General features: G+C 49.2%; 2 protein-coding genes across 3 annotated transcripts in view; one reads left to right on the plus strand and one right to left on the minus strand.

Annotated features, from left to right (window-relative positions):
• The window catches only part of ANKRA2 (ankyrin repeat family A member 2), a 240435-nt gene that overhangs the window by 129686 nt on the left and 91079 nt on the right, over positions 1–19670 (minus strand). The gene's annotated exons all lie outside the window — the stretch shown is intronic.
• ARHGEF28 (Rho guanine nucleotide exchange factor 28) overlaps positions 1–19670 on the plus strand; it is a 205956-nt gene that overhangs the window by 72549 nt on the left and 113737 nt on the right. Inside the window, exons 5-6 of the mRNA XM_060201017.1 lie at positions 15211–15394; positions 18576–18756. Coding sequence (XP_060057000.1) covers positions 15211–15394; positions 18576–18756 — 365 coding nt within the window. The remainder of the gene's footprint in view (positions 1–15210; positions 15395–18575; positions 18757–19670) is intronic.

Below are 19670 nucleotides of genomic sequence, written 5' to 3' on the forward strand. Positions count from 1 at the left end.
CAGAGCAGCTGAGAACACAGGGGCAGGTGGACAGACTTTTGTTTCTGGGAAAGAGGCCGACAGCTCAGAGCAGCCGCTCAGAGTGTCGAGGGCTAGTTAGCCTCTGAGGTTTTGCCGTAGGCGTCTTCTGGGACAGTTGCCCTTGTCTAACTTCTGTAGTCCTCTCTTTGTCTGATGGCCTTAGACTTTCTCCCAGTTGTTTAAGCGTTGAGCGCCATTTGTTGAATCCAGATAGAATTAGGTTTTTGGGTTCTCCTTTGGGCCTTTCTGCTAGATTGCCAAACTAATCTGGTTTAAGTCTAGCCGATTAGAGAATTTATGATGCCTTCTTTAGGTGTTTCAAGTAGGAGTCCAGGTTTATTAGGTCTAAGACGAATCACTGAAGATGATAGAGTGTTACTACTTCGAATTACATAATTGCCCTCAGTTTATGGCTACATGTGCACCTGTGCCCAGGACCCTAGAAGCTACCCCACACCTCATCTCTGTAACTTTGTTAGAGGGTGTGCCGTCTAAAGGGGGTGTAGGCAGTCCCGCATGCTAGGAAGGGTCTTGCCAGGTTTGCCGAGTCACGAGGCTGGCATCTCAGGCTCCGTATCTCTGGTTGCAGTCCACCGTGAGAATCCAGCAGCAGCATGATGTGGGATGGCGATTTGGTTGAGGTTGGCGTAGGTGGAATGGCGGTGAGGAATCAGAGAGAAGAAATATCAAGAAGGGTGGGCACAGTCCTAGAGGTTCCAGGACAAGGAGAAACAAGGAGGACCTCAAAGTTGTTCCTTTCTTCTCTCTCTCTCTCTCTCCTTTCTTTCTTTCCTTCCTTCCTTCTTTCCTTTTCTCTTTCCATATTTATTTATTTTTTAATTTTAATTTATAAAATGGAAATATTGACAAGACCATAGGATAAAAGGGGTACATTTCCACACAACGCCCACCCCCAGAACTCCATATCCAATCACATTCCCTGATAGCTTTCCTATTCTTTAATATTTTTTATTTTTATTTTCCTTTTTTGTTGCCCTTGCTTTTTTTTTTTTATTGTCGTAGTTATTATTGTTGTTGTTCTTGATGTCGTCATTGTTGGACAGGACAGAGAGAAATGGAGAGAGGAGGGGAAGACAGAGAGGGGGAGAGAAAGACAGACACCTGCAGACCTGCTTCACCGCCTGTGAAGTGACTCCCCTGCAGGTGGGGAGCCGTGGGCTTGAACCGGGATCCTTATGCCGGTCCTTGCGCTTTGCACCATGTGCGCTTAACCCGCTGCACTACCGCCTGACTCCCAGCTTTCCTATTCTTTATCCCTCTGGGAGTGTGGACCCAGGGGCATTGTGGGATGCAAAAGGTAGAAGGTCTGACTTCTGTATTTGCTTCCCCACTGAGCATGGGTGTTGAAAGGTGGATCCACACTCCCAGCCTGTCTCTCTTTCCCTAGTGGGGCAGGGATCTGGGGAAGCGGGGCTCCAGGACACGTGGTGGGGTCGAACCAGGCCACTGCTCAGCTTTGACTTCTGGTGGTGCTGGGATTAAACCTGGGAACTCAGAACTTCAGCCATGAAGCTTGTTTGACTAACCATTATGTTAGCTTCCAACCCCTAATTTGCATTTTTCTGCAGTTCTCTGGACTAAAAGATGTTTATAGAATCAAAAGTTTCCTCCTAGGTTGTAATAGTTATTATTATTATCTTTTGGTAGAATAGATAAAACCCTTCATTGTTCCAGTTACGAAGTCATAACAAAAAATTCTCCCCCAGTTTTATTGAGATAAAGTTGACATATAACGCCATAAATTTCAGGCATACAATGTGCTGATTTATAGCTATATAATCAAACATACTATTGGAGGTGCACCCATTTGAGCGCACCTGTTACAGTGCACAGGGACCCGGGCTCAAGCCCCTGGTCCCCACCTGCAGGGGGGAAGCGTCACGAGTCGTGAAGCAGGGTTGCAGGTGTCTCCTTCTCTATCTCCCCTTCTCCTCTCAATCCCTCTCTGTCCTAGAAAATAAAAGAAAAGGAAAAGGGAAATGGCTTCTGGGAGAAGGAGGCTCCTGGTGCGGTTACCAGGCCCCTGCGATCGCTGCTAGTGTCAACGAGTGAACAAAGAAATCAGCAAGACTGCGGGGCACGGGCTGCCGTGTCCGCCCCTTCTTCTAGCGTTTGCCCTTCTTCCGTAGCCAGTCAACAGCGTCAGGTTGAGCCTGATGTAAAGTTTCGAGGCCTCCTTTGAATCTGGAGAGGTGGCAGTCATTGACTATGTGGGTGATAGTCTGTCTGTAGCCGCAGGGGCAGTTCGGGTCGTCTCTGGCTCCCCAGCGATGGAACATAGCGGCGCACCGGCCATGGCCTGTTCGATAGCGATTGAGGAGGACCCAATCATAACGTGCTAGGTCAAAGCCGGGTTGACGCTTGCAGGGGTCTGTGATGAGGTGTTTGTTCTTGACCTCAGCTGACTGCCAACTCTGTTTCCAAGAGACTGGAACAGAGACGTTCAGTGTAGGCGTAGGGGACCAGATTGGGTGACGAGACGTCAAGCGTTGGACAGGGTGGGGGAAGATATCCGCGTATATTGGCAGGTCCGGTCGAGCGTAGACGTGGGAAATGAACTTAGATGATGCCGCATCCCGACGAATATCTGGCGGGGTGATGTTGCTAAGAACTGGCAGCCATGGAACCGGGGTGGAACGGATGGTTCCAGAAATGATCCTCATGGAGGAATATAATTTGGAATCGACCAAGTGGACATGGGGGCTACGGAACCATCCTGGGGCACAGTATTCTGCAGTGGAATAGCATAATGCCAGAGAGGATGATCGTAGTGTGGAAGCGCTCGCGCCCCATGAGGAGCTGGCCAGTCTTGCAATGATGTTATTCCTCGCGCCCACCTTTGCTGCGGTTTTTATGAGATGTTCGTGAAATGACAGAGTGCGATCGAGAGTAACGCCAAGATAGACTGGCTGGGCTTCATGCCGGATTCTCGTATCGCCAAGCTGCACATTAAGCTCACACGAGGCTGAGGCATGGTGTAGATGGAAAACAGATGATACCGTTTTTGCAGTGCTAGGGATTAGTCGCCATTTTTTACAGTAATCAGATATCAGAGACATGTCTTTCGTGAGTGTTTCCTCGAGGATGTCAAACTTGGATGCCTGAGTTGCTCAGCAGATGTCATCGGCGTAGATGAACTTCCTTGAAGAAGTTTCTGGGAGGTCATTGATGTAAATATTAAATAGCGTAGGAGCCAGAACAGAGCCCTGGGAGAGGCCACTTGAGACAAGTCTCCATCTGCTAGACTTGTCACCCAGATGCACCCGGAATCTTCTGTTTTGGAGAAGAAACGATATAGTGTTGGCCACCCATGGAGGCAGGCATCTTGAGATCTTGACTAGGAGACCACGGTGCCAGACCATGTCATAGGCTGCTGTGAGATCAACAAAGACAGCACCCGTCTTTAAATTCTTCTGGAATCCATTTTCAATGTAAGTTGAGAGGGCCAGGGCTTGTTCGCAGGTAGATCTTCCTGGGCGGAAACCAGCCTGGGCGGGTGATAGGAATTTCTCTGTAAGAGGAGAAATACGTGACAGAAGCAGCCTCTCAAGGAGTTTGTAACACACGGAGAGGAGAGAAATTGGTCTGTAGCTGGCGGCCAGTGTTGGGTCTTTCTTTGGTTTCAAAACCGCTATAATCTTCGCATGACGCCAAACTTTGGGCATAGACTCAGATTCCAAGATGTGGGACAGGAATGAAGCGAGCCACTTCTTTGCCGCGGGGCCCAGGTTAAGAATGAGTTCTGGGGTGATGTTATCATAGCCAGCAGCTGTTCCCGGTTTAACCCTCTTCAAAGCGTCTTCCAGTTCAGACAGTGTAAAGGGAGAGATTTTTGGAGATGGACAAGATAACCGGAAGTGGGATGACCACTCATGGGAAATTTCTCTTTTCCAGACTGGGTCGATCTTAGCACGTCCAACTTGAGTTAGGTGACTGGCCACTGAGTTTGGAGATACGGGAGGATGGGAGACGGGAGGGGGTTGGCTACCGGCACCCAGTCTGTGAAGAAGCTTCCAGGCCTTCCTACTTGAGTGGGTGAAGTTCAGACTTTCCGTGAGTTGTTGCCAGCGGGCTTGGCGTGCTGCATCCAGGGAGGCAATGAGATGGTCGGCCACATCTGGGTCGCCCGACTCATCATACTGCTTTAGTAGTTGCTCGCATTCAGCATCAAGACAAGGCGTATAGTTAGCACGTCTCCCACGAGGAATGGCTTGGGAAGCTGCTTTGAAGATGGCTTGGCGGAAGCACCTGTAGGAATCTTCAGAGGGGATAGAGTTAATTGGAATTGCAGGAATAGATTTGTTGGTAAGATCACTGATGCCAGTTTGCTTTCCGAAAGTTCCATCTTAGTTTCTCTGAGCACAGAATCAGTGGGAGCTGGAGACCAATGTGGATGATAGCTGGGCGGTGATGACTGTGCGGGAAGATCTTGAGAACTTGTCTCGTAGCGGGAAAGGCTTGGCCGTTGAATGTGCTAATCCAGCACAGGTCGGGTGACGAGTCTTTATTCCATCTAGCACTGTGAAAAGAGCCTGGCTGTTTGGGATCGTATAATAGGGAGAGGTCATTCGCTGAAGCCCAGTCGGCTAAGATAGAGCCATCAGCACGAGTGGAGGAATATCCCCAGTCTTGGTGATGACTATTAAAGTCTCCAACGTAAACGGCTGGGTGATTCGGGCTAGGCAGGACCTCGTTATCCCATGAGGCACTGGGAGGCTTATATACGTTGACGAGCTGAATAGTTCCAATAGTAATGGAGTCGTAGAAGGTCGAAGAGGCCGTATGGTAAACGTCCGCAAGACACGATTTGGCGTAGATGGCTCGGCCGTGTTTAGGATGGAGATTATAGCATGTTAAATCGAATCCACTGATGGTGAATCGAGCAGCTTCATCGACTGCTATGTGTCCGCCCCAGCACGTAATCAGCCTCTGAGCTTCGGTCTGGGCTTCCCTCAAGGGCAGTGCCAGCAGCACTGTAGCCACGGCAGAGTGAAGCCTGAGTGTAGAGAATCGGGACATTCCTCTCAGGACACACGTCATGCGGTCAAGTGTATCTGTCTGTAAGAAGCCACAGCTTGTTGAATGTGACTTCAAGAACAAATGTAGGTCCTGTGTCTGGGCACAAGCTTTCTGTGGAGGTATGGAGGGTGGTAACGCAAGTAAGTGTCACCGCGAGGCTGGCTGTCTCCTAAGTCCTCCTGACCAGGGAATGTTTATTTGTCTACACTTCACCCTTAGGGGAATGGCAGAGCAATGCAGGTAGCCCAAAATACTTTGAAGAAAGCCTGCAAAAGAGTCAGTTACTCCCAACGGCTCAAAAGGTCTGATTGCTGTCCTACAAGGAAGGGTAAAGTGCTTCTTATCAGATCTGCAGGAGGGCGGCCAGGTGAGAATTAGCAGGTCATTGCCAAAGACTTCTCCGCCCTCTTTCAAGCCAAAGTCCTGGAACCACCTGTCTTCTCCTTTCTAGGCCACCTGGAGGGCAGTGTGTGGGCCAGCTATGTCTGACAGATGACAAACTCTGTTCATCTTTCTTTGAGGAGAGAGATATGAAATGAGCAAGAAGCAAGATTTATTTGACACTTGAAATAGAGCTTGGCTTTTTTTTTAAATTTATTCATAAAAAGGAAATACTGACAAAACCAGAGGATAAGAGGGGTACAACTCCACACAGTTCCCACCACCAGAACTCCGTATCCCCTCCCCTCATTTATTTTTCCTATTTTATTTTTCGTATCCACAAGTGCAGTCTGCTAGCTGTAGGAACAGAAAGAGCATCAAGCAGAGCTGAGCGTGCCTCGGCCGATGGGCCCCCGACTTCACCGTGGGGCGAGGCGGTCTGACGAGCCAGGAGGCGGCATCTTGAACCCTAGGCCCTGCTTGCTGGCCCACGAACACGGGAGATGTCGGCTTCGTCTTTCTGTCCAAAAGCCTCGTGTTGGGCTGTGAGTCTGAAATGACATCAGCTTGCCGTCCGTGACTAGGAAACCATGGAGGACGGATTTGTCGCCGAGAGCACACGGCCGTGCAGAGCTTTGAAACGAAGCCACCAGCTGCTTCGGGGCCTGTGGGCTTAGCTTGGGCAGGCTGACTTTCTCTCTTCTTTTTCCCTAGCGGTTGTGTACACACGCAGTCTTTCTTACTTTCTGTCTGGTGTTACTTCTGACAATATCTCGTGGGCAAATCTCTCCACCGTTTGCTGGCATTTTAAGCTGGTTATAGATTCTTTCTGTTGCTGGGCAACCCACAGGATGAACGTGAGTGGCAGAGAGAATGTTCTTTATAATAGGTCCTGAGGTAAATTGGTTCAAAGTTGCTGGCCACGCACACCCAGCAGAACATGCTGGTTTGGGGAGCTTTCAACCCGTTTTCTGAAAAATTCCTTGGAGTAGTAAAACACAGTTTTCCATCTTCTACCTCCCCCACCCCCCGCCTTCTTTTAGATGAACACGTGTGAATGTTTCATGCGTGTATTACTTTGCTTGCAAAGGAGAACTACTCATCACAAGAAGTTTGACATCAAACCAAGCACACAAAATAGGAACTTACTGAGATTATCACTTCTGATTTGATTTGTTTTTGTTTTCTGGTGGAGTCTAGCATAAAATTTTAATACCATCAATATTCTAGAAAATCGTAAAGATATTTAAATGTGCATCTTCCCTTTTTCTCCCAGTAATTGTATTTCCTTTTTCTTCCTTTTTTTTCTTAAGCTTTCAGTCTGTAAGGAGTTGGTTTTCTGGCAGCAATGAGTTTAACTTGATTGTCAGTTACATCAGTAAACTCTTCCTGGGCACATTCTCCTTTTAGGCACTTATGTCCTAAAGAAGAAAACGCAGCTCACACCCTTCCCTAAATAATGAGGACAGTGGCCCTTGGAGCAGAACAGACATCTGGGAGACAGCGTGGGCGCAGCCGGCTACTCTCTCCCTTTCAACATCTTCAAAGCAAAGAATGAAAGTGAAGCTTTTGTTTTCCAACTCCGTCCCCTGGTATTGTTCCCTAGGGATGTTGAACTGTGGGAGGTTTGGAAGCTTACCTCTCACTGGCCATGCCCCATCCCTGGCTTCTGTCTCCTGGGGATTCTTCAAACACTGCAGGGTGGGCCGGGCCGGGCGGCCTTTGCACGCACATAGGCGGCTGCACTGGGTTGGGAGGGCAGGAGTCAAAGATTCTCTTCCAACTTGAGGGAAAAAATTGAAAGGGTCACTGTTTTCCTAGATTTTGTTGATAGGATTTGAAAGGTGGAAGCTATTGCTTGTTCTGCTTGATTCAAAATATGAATGAAACATTCACTTTAAAATACCAGTGCTTGCAATATAGTGAGAGAGCTGAAGCAGCCTGAGTCTGTCGACAGATGGCGACTAAAGAAGTCCTGGTCTGTACGCTCCGTGGAGTGGAACTTGAATCAGAGAAATGATACTCTGTCCTTTGGGATAAAATGGATGGAACTGGAGGTGACTGTGCTTAGTGAACTAAGTAAGGAAATGAAAGACAGCTGCCACGTGGTCTCACTCAGATGTGGAATCTAGAGACCTGATGCACGTGAACTTATAAAAACCAAAAAGATAGAAAAAATAAAACTGTTTCAGGCAGGGGGTGTGGGTCCACCTGCTAATGCCCATGTCCAGTGGACAAACAATTTGAGAAGCTAGAACCCCCACTTTCTGCACCCTCCAAAATAATTTTTTCATTTTGTTTAAAAAATTTCTTTATTGGGGGATTAATGTCTTATAGTCAACAGTAAATACAATGGTTGCACATGCATAATATTTCTCAGTTTTCCACATAACAATTCAACCCCCACTGGGTCCTCCTCTGCCATCCTGTTCCAGGACCTGAACCCTCCCCCCACCCCAGAGTCCTTGACTTTGGTGCAGGACACCAACTCCAGTCCAACTTCTGCTTAGTGTTTTCCCTTCTGATCTTGCTTTTCAACTTCTGCCTGTGAGTGAGATCATCCCATATTCATCCTTCTGTTTCTGACTTATTTCACTTAATATGATTCCTTCAAGCTCCATCCAAAATGGGGTAAAGAAGGTGAATTCATCATTTTTAATAGCTGAGTAGTATTCCATTGTGTTTATAGATCACAACTTTCTCAGCCACTCATCTATTGGTGGATACCTAGTTTGCTTCCAGGTTTTGGCTGTTACACATTGTGCTGCTATGAACATATGTGTACACAGATCTCTCTGGATGGGTGTGTTGGGTTCCTTAGGATCTATCCCCAGGAGAGGAATTGCAGGGTCATAGGGTAGGTCCATTTCTAGCCTTCTGAGAGTTCTCCAGACTGTTCTCCACAGAGGCTGGACCCATTGACATTCCCACCAGCAGTGCAGGAGGGTTCCTTTGACCCCCACACCCTCTCCAGCATTTGCTGCTGTTACCTTTTCTGATGTGTGACATTCTCCCAGGAGTGAAGTGATATCTCATTGTTGTCTTGATTTGCATTTCTCTGACAATCAGAGACTTGGAGCATTTTCTCATGTGTTTCTCGGCCTTTTTGGATCTCTTCTGTGGTCATGTCCTCCCCCCATTTTTGGATGGGGTTATTTGTTGTCTTGTTGTTGAGTCTGGCAAGCTCTTTATATATGTTGGTTGTTAAACTCTTATCTGATGTATGGCATGTAAAGATCTTCTCCCATTCTGTGAGGGGTCTCTTGGTTTGGGTCGTGGTTTCTTTTGCTGTGCAGAAGCTTTTTAATTTGATGTAGTCCCATAGGTTTATGCTTGCCTTAGTCTTCTTTGTAACTGGATTTGTTTCACTGAAGATGTCTTTAAAATTTATGTGGGAGGGGAGTCAGGCGGTAGCGCAGTGGGTTAAGCCCATGTGGCGCAAAGTGCAAGGACTGGCTTAAGGATCCCGGTTTGAGCCCCCGGCTCCCCACCTGCAGGGGAGTCGCTTCAGAGACAGTGAAGCAGGTCTGCAGGTGTCTGTCTTTCTCTCCCCCATCTTCCCCTCCTCTCTCCATTTCTCTCTGTCCTATCCAACAACGACATCAATAATAACTATAACAATAAAACAAGGTCAACAAAAAAGGGAATAAATAAATAAATTAGAAAAATTTATGCGGAAAAGAGTTCTGCCAATATTTTCCTCTAGGTATTTGATAGTTTGTGGTCTAACATTCAAGTCCTTGATCCACTTGGAATTTACTTTTGTATTTGGTGAAATATAGTGGTTCAGTTTCATTCTTCTGCATGTTTCAACCCATTGTTTCCAACACCATTTGTTGAAGAGACTCTGCTTTCCCCATTGAATAGTCTGGGCCCCTTTGTCAAAGATTAGATGTCCATAGGTGTGGGGGCTCACTTCTGGGCTCTCAATTCTATTCCACTGGTCAGTGTGTCTATTCATGTTCCAGTACCAAGCTGTTTTGATGACAATGGTCCTGTAATACAATTTGAGATCTGGGAGTGTGATGCCTCTGGTTCTGTTCTTTCTTCTCAAGATTGTTTTTGGCAATTATAGGTCTTTTCTCATTCAAGATAAATAATTTTTTTTATAGATTTTGTTCTATTCTCCTAAAAGAATTGGGTGGGATCTTGATGGGGATTCCCAGAAAGAATTTTGGTCCAGACTCCCAGAGGGGTAAATGTTAGGGGAAGATGACCAGAGGGCTCTAAACTCCATTTCCATCAGCACCTGAAGTATCTGTCACCAGGAATCTTGTTTTTATACCATCAGTGAAAGGGAGGTGAATCTGGAAAGCAGCGGAGGAATCCACATACTGTTTCTCTTATTTGAGAGAGAAGAGGGAAAAGGAAGGACACCTAGAAGTAGTAACAGGCTAGGTGTGACTTAGAAAGGAAGGCAAAACTGTAGAGAGAAATGGCCAAGAAAGTCTACATATGTGTGTGTTTGAGTACATACAGATTTAGATATACAGTGACAGATACAGTCAACCCCTATCTGTGAGCTTGAGAACGACTGCAATTTCCAGTGGAAGGGAATGGGGGCGCAAATGAGTATTTCACACGTCTACTGCCTCAGTGGGCTTCTTCTTTTTATTCATTTATGTATTTTCCCTTTTGTTGCCCTTGTTGTTTTTTATTGTTGTAGTTATTATTGCTGCTGTTTTCATCATTGTTGGATAGGACAGAGAGAAATGGAGAGAGGAGGGAAAGACAGAGGGGGGAGAGAAAGACAGACACCTGCAGACCTGCTTCACCGCCTGGGAATCGACTCCCCTGCAGGTGGGGAGCTGGGGGCTCGAGCCGGGATCCTTATGCCGGTCCTTGTGCTTTGTGCCACCTGCACTTCACCCGCTGTGCCACTGCCTGACCCCCTGTGGGTCTCTTCATTGGTGAAGATTTTGTCTATGCCATCTCCTCATTTATCAGTGATATTTTGGGGGGCTGAGTTTAGTGAAATCCTGCTGATTTGTTTATACACACCCCAAAGCCAGCACTAATTAAAAAAAATCATTTTAGTAAAAGAGAGAGAGGAGGAGAGGCAGAAGAGAGTGTCTGTGCTGAGCTTTGCCATTTCAGACAGTGTATTTCTGGGCGCCTGCCTGTACCGTGCCTCACAGAGGGTCATGTTGGGGCCTGCCGGCACGTTTGAAGAAGGAGGGTGGCCACAGTCCACAGCTTGGGCGGGAAGGGGATAGAGCGGAACCTCGGAAGACTCAGCACAGCTGCCTTGTGTGGACTTGGAATGAGTGTTTCCTTCTGATGGGAGTTGTCGGCTTGCGGGGTGCGGGCTCCCCACTCCTCAGTCTGGCTGTGGGAAAGCAGAGCTGAGCGTGTCAACTGTGTTGCCTGCAGGGCAAGGGAGGTGGCACTGACTGACACCTGGAGCTCTGGTCTCCTGAGGACCCTTCCGAGGTGTCTGCCCGGGGCGGGCGGTTTGAGTGGGTCGCTCAGGATGGTGACAGCGGTGGCCCGCTGGCTTAGAACCTAAGGAGTCTGCCGGGGTTTCGTACCCGAGTGGACGCGCCTCGGGGCAAGTACCCAGGATGAAGGGCCACTTGCCCGGGCCGGAGCCCGCTGGAGAAGTCCAGTCAGGCAAATGGAGGTGGGGATAGCGAGCTCATGCTGTGCGGACGGGAACCGTGTCGACACGTGGGTAGCTTGGGGCCGGGCGGTGCCGCACCTGCTGAGTGCACACGTTACAGGGCTCAAGGACCTGGGTTCCAGCCCTCGGTCCCCACCTGCAGGGGGACAGCTTCCTGAGTGGTGAAGCAGGGCTGCAGGTGTCTCTCTGCCTCTCTCTCTCTCTCTCTCTCTCTCTCTCTCTCTCTATCTCCTCCTCCTCTCTCAGTTTCTGACTGTCTCTATCCAATTCATAAATAAAGATAACAATAAAAGATTGTTATATATATATTTTATGTTTATTTATTCCCTTTTGTTGCCCTTGTTTTTATTGTTGTAGTTATTATTGATGTCGTCGTTGTTGGATAGGACAGAGAGACATGGAGAGAGGAGGGGAAGACAGAGAGGGGGAGAGAAAGACAGACACCTGCAGACCTGCTTCACCGCCTGGGAAGTGACTCCCCTGCAGGTGGGGAGCCGGGGGCTCGAGCCAGTGCCCTGACACTGGTCCTTGGTCCTTGCGCTTTGCGCCACCTGCGCTTAACCCGCTGTGCCACGGCCCGACTAAAAGGTTGTTTTAAAGTTCTCATTTGTGCGAGCTTGTGTGTAGAAGGCCTTCTTTGTGCTCTTCTCAGGCTTTAGCCCAGAGGTGTCAGAGGCAGGACGACCACAGTGGTAGCTGGACTTCTAGGATCACTGTGCTCAGTAAGAGCTAGGCTGCTTCCCGGGACAGCGTCTCTCTCCGTTCACTTGACCCACCCGTAAGCAGGCTCACGGAGCCTGGAGGATGTGGCTGTTCCCGCACACAACAGGAAAGCCGCACGTCCTCTGACTCTCTCTCTCTAGAGTGAACCAGATAGCTTGTTTCTTTCAGAGTCCACACGGGGCCACTACTCAGCTCTGACGGTCCTCTTTCTTTCTTTCTTTCTTTCTTTCTTTCTTTCTTTCTTTCTTTCTTTCTTTCTTTCTTTCTTTCTTTCTTTTTTCCTCCAGGGTTATTGCTGGGCTCGGTGCCTGCACCATGAATCCACCGCTCCTGGAGGCCATTTTTTTTTTCCCCTTTTGTTGCCCTTGTTGTCGTAGCCTCGTTGTGGTTATTATTATTGCCATTGTTGATGTTGTTAGTTGTTGGATGGGACAGAGAGAAATGGAGAGAGGAAGGGAAGACAGAGGGGGAGAGAAAGAGAGACACCTGCTTCACTGCCTGTGAAGCGACTCCCCTGCAGGTGGGGAGCCGGGGGCTCGAACCGGGATCCTTATGCCGGTCCTTGCGCCTTGTGCCACATGCGCTTAACCCACTGCGCCACCGCCCGACCCCTGTTCTTTCTTTCTGATCAGCTCGCAGCCTCACCGTTTACTTTCCCCAAAGAACCTGAGTACTGGGGTTTCTGTGTACAGCTTGTTCCCGTCAGGCTTGTTCACAGTCTCTCCTGATGTCTGTGGAGTCCATAGGCCTGGCTTTTTTGAGGTGCAGGCAGATTTATGCTTTTGCCTGTTTCCATGGTCATGTTTGTCTCAGGACAGCTGAGTTCCTGGACTGTGTCGTTAAGGGAGAAACACAGAGGCCCACTTTCCATACGAATTAGGTTACTTAAACATACACACAAATGGAGATTTTAATAGTCGGGACCATTCAGCTCCACGAACATGACTGACCGGTTTGGCAGAGAGCTGTGCTTGTTGTGAAGAGCACAGACTTTGAGGACCTCCCTCCCCTCCTCTCCCCCCGGAGATCACAAAGCCCAGAAGCGACCGTGAGCTCCGCACCCAGTCCACATGCAAAGCAAGACTCGCCCCCTCAGAGCCCTGCACCAAAGGCAGGCGGGCAGACACAGGCTGGATTTCGAAATGATGCCCCGGGGTGGCTTTGGCAAGCAGAAGCTAGTCCCGTGGACTTGGCAGTTCAGTGACAGCACTGTGCAAACTTTGAGAGGGACCCGGCTCTCCCGCTGGACGTAGGAGTCCATTTCTGTTCCAGCCTCTTATCAGATCAGAGCACAGGCCCACAAGATGGAAAGTGAGGCGCCTTCTCACTCTGAGGCTGTGGGAGCCTACCTCCTGGCTTAGCATTGCCTTGAAGATTCATTTGTTTATCCATTTATTTTGACAGTGAAGTTGCTGCCTGTATAAAGACTCACTCCATCATTCCCAGTATCTTCCTCCAACCCCCCTTATTTTTTTGGATAGAGACAAATTTAGAGGGGGCGTGGGAGATAGATATATAGGTAGATAGATAGATACATAGATAGATAGGAAAAGAGACAGAGACACTGCAGCTCTCTTCACCGCTCACGAAGCTTTTCCCCTGCATGTGGGTGTTGGTATGCTTCTAAGTTCTGCTTATAAGACCTTCTGTTTTGCCGGAGGGCCTGAGGGTGCTTCTTCCCGATCAAGTGCTCTCTGGGTTGGAGAGAACTCAACTGGAGCCGACCTAGGCTGCTGCGTGGGAGAGGGACCAGGAACATCGCAGGAGAGAGACTCTGGGACTCTCTGAGCCAGAAGGCAATTCCCAGTGTGTTCAAACAGAAGAGCAGCTGTATATACACTCACCAAGTAGGGTGGAAACAGGATGTGACATAGAGAGGGCGGAGCGAAAAGAGACTGGTGGAAATCAGGGTGACCACGAGAGGGGGAAGAGCAAAAAGACATCGTGAACCAATGGGGGTTAAACCAGTGCCCTGCAGGCAGGGCGGGACCCAGGGAAAACAGTGATGATGTAAATAGACCACATGTAAGTAATACAAGCGAACCTAATGTGATGATCAAAACAGAAGGTCTTATAAGCAGAGTTTAGAAGCAGACCAACAAGGACCAAGGGCTTGACTCTGCGTCCTCGCACACTGTGATGTGTGTGCTTAACCAGGTGCACCACTACCTAGTCCCCTTTCTTTTCTTTTTCTTTTTTTTAATATGTGTTTATCATCTTCTCTTTTGTTGCCTTTGTTGTTTTATTCTTGTGGTTATTATTGTTGTGATTGATGTTGTCTTTATTGGATATATTTTTTATATGTTGTCTTTATCAGAGAGAAATGGAGAGAGGAGGGGAAGACAGAGAAGGGGGAGAGAAAGACAGACACCTGCAGACCTGCTTCACCGCCTGTGAAGCGACTCCCCTGCAGGTGGGGAGCCGGGGGCTCGAACCGGGATCCTTCCACTGATCCTTGCGCTTTGCACCACGTGCGCTACCACCTGTCTCCCTCTTTTATTTTTCTTTACGGGGGGGATTCATGGTTTACAATCGACAGTAAAATATAGCCGTTGGTCCATGTGTAACATTTCTCAGTTTTCTACTCCATTTTGACAGACGGTGAGGGACAGGGAAGAGACAGAGACGGGAAACGTGTAGCACTGCCCAGCCCTTGTAAAGTTTCTCTCCTGAATTAGGGAAGGGGACTTGAACCTGGGTCCTTGTGCATGGTATATACCACCACCCACATCATCATCATCATCATCATCATCGTCGTTATTATTCACCAGAAGCTGCTCAGCTCTGGCTTGTGGCGGTGGGGCTGAACCTGGACGTAAACCTCGTGTGCTACTTCCCAGTTCTTTTCTTTTTTCCTTTTGTTGCCTTTGTTGTTTATTTTTGTTGTTATTATTATTGATGTCGTCGTTGTTGGATAGGACAGAGAGAAATGGAGAGAGGAGGGGCAGACAGAGAGGGGGAGAGAAAGACAGACACCTGCAGACCTGCTTCACCGCCTGGGAAGCGACTCCCCTGCAGGTGGGGAGCCGGAGGCTCGAACCGGGATCCTTGCTCCAGTCCTTACGCTTCGTGCCATGTGCGCTTACCCTGCAGTGCCACCACCTGGCTCCCCTGATTCCCCGTTCTTAAAGGACATTTACGACTTGCCAGCCTCAGTCTCTAGAAGGTGCTTGGTTCAGCACTGGTGTTGCTGGCGAGTGCAGGAGGCTGCTGTGAACCCCTTCATGGTGAGCAGACTTGGCTCTGCCCTGCTGAGCACCCCACCCGGGGCAGGCCGTGTGAGCTCCCGTGTCCACTAAGCCAGGTGTTTGGGCTCCACGGCTCTGATGGTTCCTTCAGCTTTGTAGTTACGTCTCCGCGTGTTCTCTGATGATAAACTGTCGATGGAGAAGCTGGTGTCATGTGCTTACCTTTCTTTTCAGTTCCTCTGCACAGAGAGTCTCTTCTGCACCTGACTGTGAGATGGGGCCTGGTGAAGCTTTCCCAGTTCCTCCTGGGTCTCCCTGGGGGAGTCCAGGCCTGGACGTTGCCCAATGAAGAGGGGGCCACACCCCTAGACTTAGCGCTACACGGTGGACATGCCAAGCTGACTGAAGACATTGCAAAGTGAGTTGAGTTTGGTTTCTTAATTCTGTCTCTCTCTCTCTCTCTCTCTCTCTCTCTGCGCAACCCCCAACCCCATCACTTCCAGCCTTCTCTGTTCATGTTCTGGGATGACAGAACAGAGAGAAAGAGGCAAAGAGTCCACAGCACCGAGTCTGCCCCTGTGCGGTGGAGGCCGGGCTCCAACCTGTCGTGTCTGTGGCATTGTGCACTGTCCAAGCTGATGGTTTCTCTTGATGTGTTTTTATGATGCCTTCCAAGAGTAAGGGAAACAAGGAGCTATCCAGACCTTGAGGAAATGTTGGTTTTTGTGTTGCCTTCGACAGCATGTATAAAATGCAGTGACACCCGGCACCTAAATGCCTTTGGTATTAATTTCTCGCGGGGGAGACGGAGTTAAGGAGAAAGTCTCAAAAGGCTTAGAAGGAGCACGATCGTGAGAATGTTGGGGCGCACTAGGTGGATGGGGACTTGAGTTTTCAGGCTAAAGATCTTCTTCAGAAAGCCTTCTATGCTGTGGTTTCTCATCCGTCCATAATATCGTGAGTAAAATAGTGATGGGTAATGTGACCTGTGACCATGTGTGTATGTATGCTGACACGTGCTCACACACGTCTGTGTGCTGGACACGTCGCGGGCTGAGCTGCTGTCTCCTGGGCACTGCAGCCTGTCAGTGTGTCAGCACACAGCAGCCTTTCAGAAGCTGGATACACGTTTCTCTGGCCTCAGTGAAGGACAGACCCTGAGCGGCCGAGTGACCAGTGGAGTGGGGACCCAGGCATGGTAGGAAAAAAAAAGGCAAAGGAGGCAGTTTGTCAGCTCTGATCAGTATGAACTTTGTGGATCGCAGCATGTTCAGTGGGTAGTAGACTTATTGTTTGTAATTAGAATGGTTGTGTTTTCATGGTGCTGATACTGCTCGTGTGTGTGCCATTTTACTGCGGGTGGAGACGAGGAGATAGGCCACACAGCGCCGCCCACCACTGCTGAGGCTGTCCCGAGTGTGTGCTCCACGTGACGGGGTTTGAACCTGGAGCTCTGTGGTATGTGGCGCGACCACAGGCCCTACCAGGTCAACTACCTCCTGACCTGTTTGTTCATTCTTCTTGTGAAAGAAGAGTCAGAAAGAGTGAGTTTATATTATTTTCCTTCTTTTTATATTTGTTCTTTTTTAAAAACGTATTTTCTTCTTTGCTTTCCCCCTCCATTTTTCTTTCTTTATTCTTCCTTCCTCTCCCTTTCCCTCCCCCTCTCTCTTTCTGCCCAGCCAGACTCCCACATATGAGTGATCTCACCGCTCCCAGGTCACCGTTTCACTCACTCAGACGGAGAAAGGGAGAGACAGCATACACGAGACGTTCTCTCTGGTGCCGGGCACTCACGTCATGGGCTCCAAGCAGAGCTGCCCTGGGGGCCGCCCTGGTCTTTTTCTTTGCTCCAACATGACGCCCTGTAGGCAAGGCAGCACTTTGACGTACTTTTTGGATCCCTGGGCTTTACACTTGGCCCAGCAGGCTGACTTCTCTAGCTCTGGTGCTTCTGTGACTCATTATCTCAGAAACTAGAAGGGGCTCTGTGTTTTGAAAGTTGACATGCATAGTAAGCCTAGTCACAGAGAGAGCCAGAAATAGGCTGTGCACTACATTCTGACTAGATGCCGGCACTTCTGCTTCTTAAGTTTATAGCAGTGATCTTACTTGCTTGACCTGGATGACTCACAGCTGTTGTTTCCTGGAGAATTCTAGAGTCCCTGTCAGTGGGCAGTGTTGAATGTGGGCTGCACTGGGGGAGTAAATAGCTCGTGGAGATGATCCGCTGCTGTGGCATGAGCGTGACCCAGGTGTGTCCCCCACCTCCATGGCGGCATACCGGGAAGAATGTGGGAGATGCCCGACCCTTAGAATACAAGAACTCGGCAGTCGGGCGGTAGTGCAGCGGGTTGAGCGCAGGTGGCGCAAAGTGCAGGGGCCTGAGGAAGGATCCCGGTTCCAGCCCCCAGGCTCCCCACCTGCAGGGAAGTCCCTTCACAGGCGGTAAAGCAGGTCTGCAGGCGTCCTCTCAGCCTCTTTATCTTCCCCATTTCTCTCTGTCCTATCTAACAACTATGACATCAATAATACTGACAAGAACTATAACAACAATAAAAATAACAAGGGCAACAAAAGGGAAAATAAATAAATATATTAAAATAAAATAAAAGAATACAAGAACTCTCTCTGTGGTGTCTTTCTTGCTGCTCCTTGTGACGGATGGAGATATAAAGCAAATGTTCGTCTTTTACAACACGAGGAAGAAGGGGCCAGAAGCAGAGCGCTGAGTCTGGGGGAGGAGCAGTCTGGGAGCATCTGTGGGATGTGACTCCGTGCTGAGGTAGCTGGTTTGCAGCATGAAGCCCTTTCTCCTGAGGCCTTACTGTTGTGGTGTGGCCTCATGAGACAGCCGGAATATCATGAATATTGCCTCTATAAGTAGTAACTGTGCAGAAGCAAGGGAAAGTCAGGCTACACTGTAGCATTTAGTCTGAGGACGGCGTGTCTTTGTAGACCCGTGACTGTGACACAGTCAAATCATGCAACATGACTTTACAGCAGTGGAGCAATGTTATCCATCCCTCCCTTGTTTGTGACACCCCAACCTCACCTTGCTCCCAGGAGGTCATGTCTGTTTTCCACCGTAATCACCTAATAAGCCTCTGGCTGCGAGCTGGGTTGCTTTACTGCCCATGGCCCCAGTAAAGGGAGAATGGAGTATGGAGGCAAGATAATCCATTTGAAAGTCAGTATTATTTCATGGGTTATCTAGATCTTTAGAGTATAACCCATATACAGCGTGTTTCTCTCTCTTAAATATTTTTACTTATTTATTAATGGCTAGAGACAGAATTGAGAGGGGAAGGGAGAGATAGAGAGACACAGAGACACCTGCAGCCCTGCTTCCCCACTTGTGAAGCCTCCCCCCTGCAGGTGGGGTCAGGGGCTTGAACCCCGGTCCTGTGCACTGTCGTGTGAGCACTTAATTGGGAGCACCACCTCCTGACCCCCAGAGAATTTCTCTTCTTTACTCTGGTTGGTCTTACATGTTCAGTGTGCTTTGTGGTCAGTCCGTCTGTCAAGGGTCATTCCCAAGGACGGCGAGGGTTGGTGTCTGGGGAGTCAGGACTGGCTTCTGATTTGCAATGTTCCAGTCTCCAGGCCAGACGCTCCCCCGGCTTCTCTTGTGTGCAGCTCAGCGAGGACGCCTTCCTGCAGTACATACACACGTCAGGAACGCTGACCCTGACTGTCAATCACACAGCCAAGCACTTGCTGGAGGCAGACATCAGACTCTTCAGAAAGTACTTCTGGGACAGAGCTGTTCTCACCAAGGTCAGTGACCAGAGTCTACAGCGGTGACCACCCCTTGGCCATCAGTCAGCAAATCCTGTTTTGGGAAACTTCTGTGTGTGTGTGTGTGGGGGGGGTGACGGGACTGAGTTGGTGGTGGGTGGGAAGTGGGTTAGCACTTTCAGTTTTTTCTGCCTCCAGGGTTATCGCTGGGGCTCAGTGCCTGAGCTAGGATCCCACTGCTCCTGGAGGCCATTTCCCCCCATTTTTGTTGCCCTTATTGCCGACATTATGGTTATTGCTGTTATTATTGGCTAGGACAGAGAGAAATGGAGAGAGGAGGGGAAGACAGAGAGGGGAGAGAAAGACAGACACCTGCAGACCTGCTTCACCGCCTGGGAAGCGACTCCCCTGCATATGGGGAGCCGGGGGCTCAAACCAGGATCCTTACGCTGGTCCTTGGGCTTTGCGCCACCTGCGCTTAACCCGCTGCGCTACCTCCTGGCCCCCTCCACTTTCTTTTCTTTATTGCCACCTTGGACACATTGAATGGGAAGCTGACACATCAGTAGCATGAAGATTAAGCACACACAGTGTGAAGACCAAGGACCTGCCCAAGAAGCTGAGTTTGAACTCCGGCTCCCCAGCTGCAGGGGGGAAGCCTCACAAGCGGTGAAGCAGGTCCTCAGGTGTCTCTCTTTTTCTCTTCCTCTCTGTCTCCCTTCCTCAATTTCTCTCTGTCCTGTACAATAAAGTGGGAAAAATGGCTTCCTGGAGTAGTATATTCGTAGTGCTGGCACCGAGCCCCAGGAGGCAAAAAAGAAAAGAAAAAGAACTGGTCTCAAATGATAGTCCCCACACAAGAAGAATCTGCACACTAAGACACTCAGCCACCAGAAAGCCTCGGAGCGGCTATCACATCACAGGCAAAATAGTCGTAAGTGCAGCTGCTCTGA

This window comes from Erinaceus europaeus, chromosome 11 (assembly GCF_950295315.1).
Source record: "Erinaceus europaeus chromosome 11, mEriEur2.1, whole genome shotgun sequence".
In the NCBI taxonomy this organism is placed as follows: Eukaryota; Metazoa; Chordata; class Mammalia; order Eulipotyphla; family Erinaceidae; genus Erinaceus; species Erinaceus europaeus.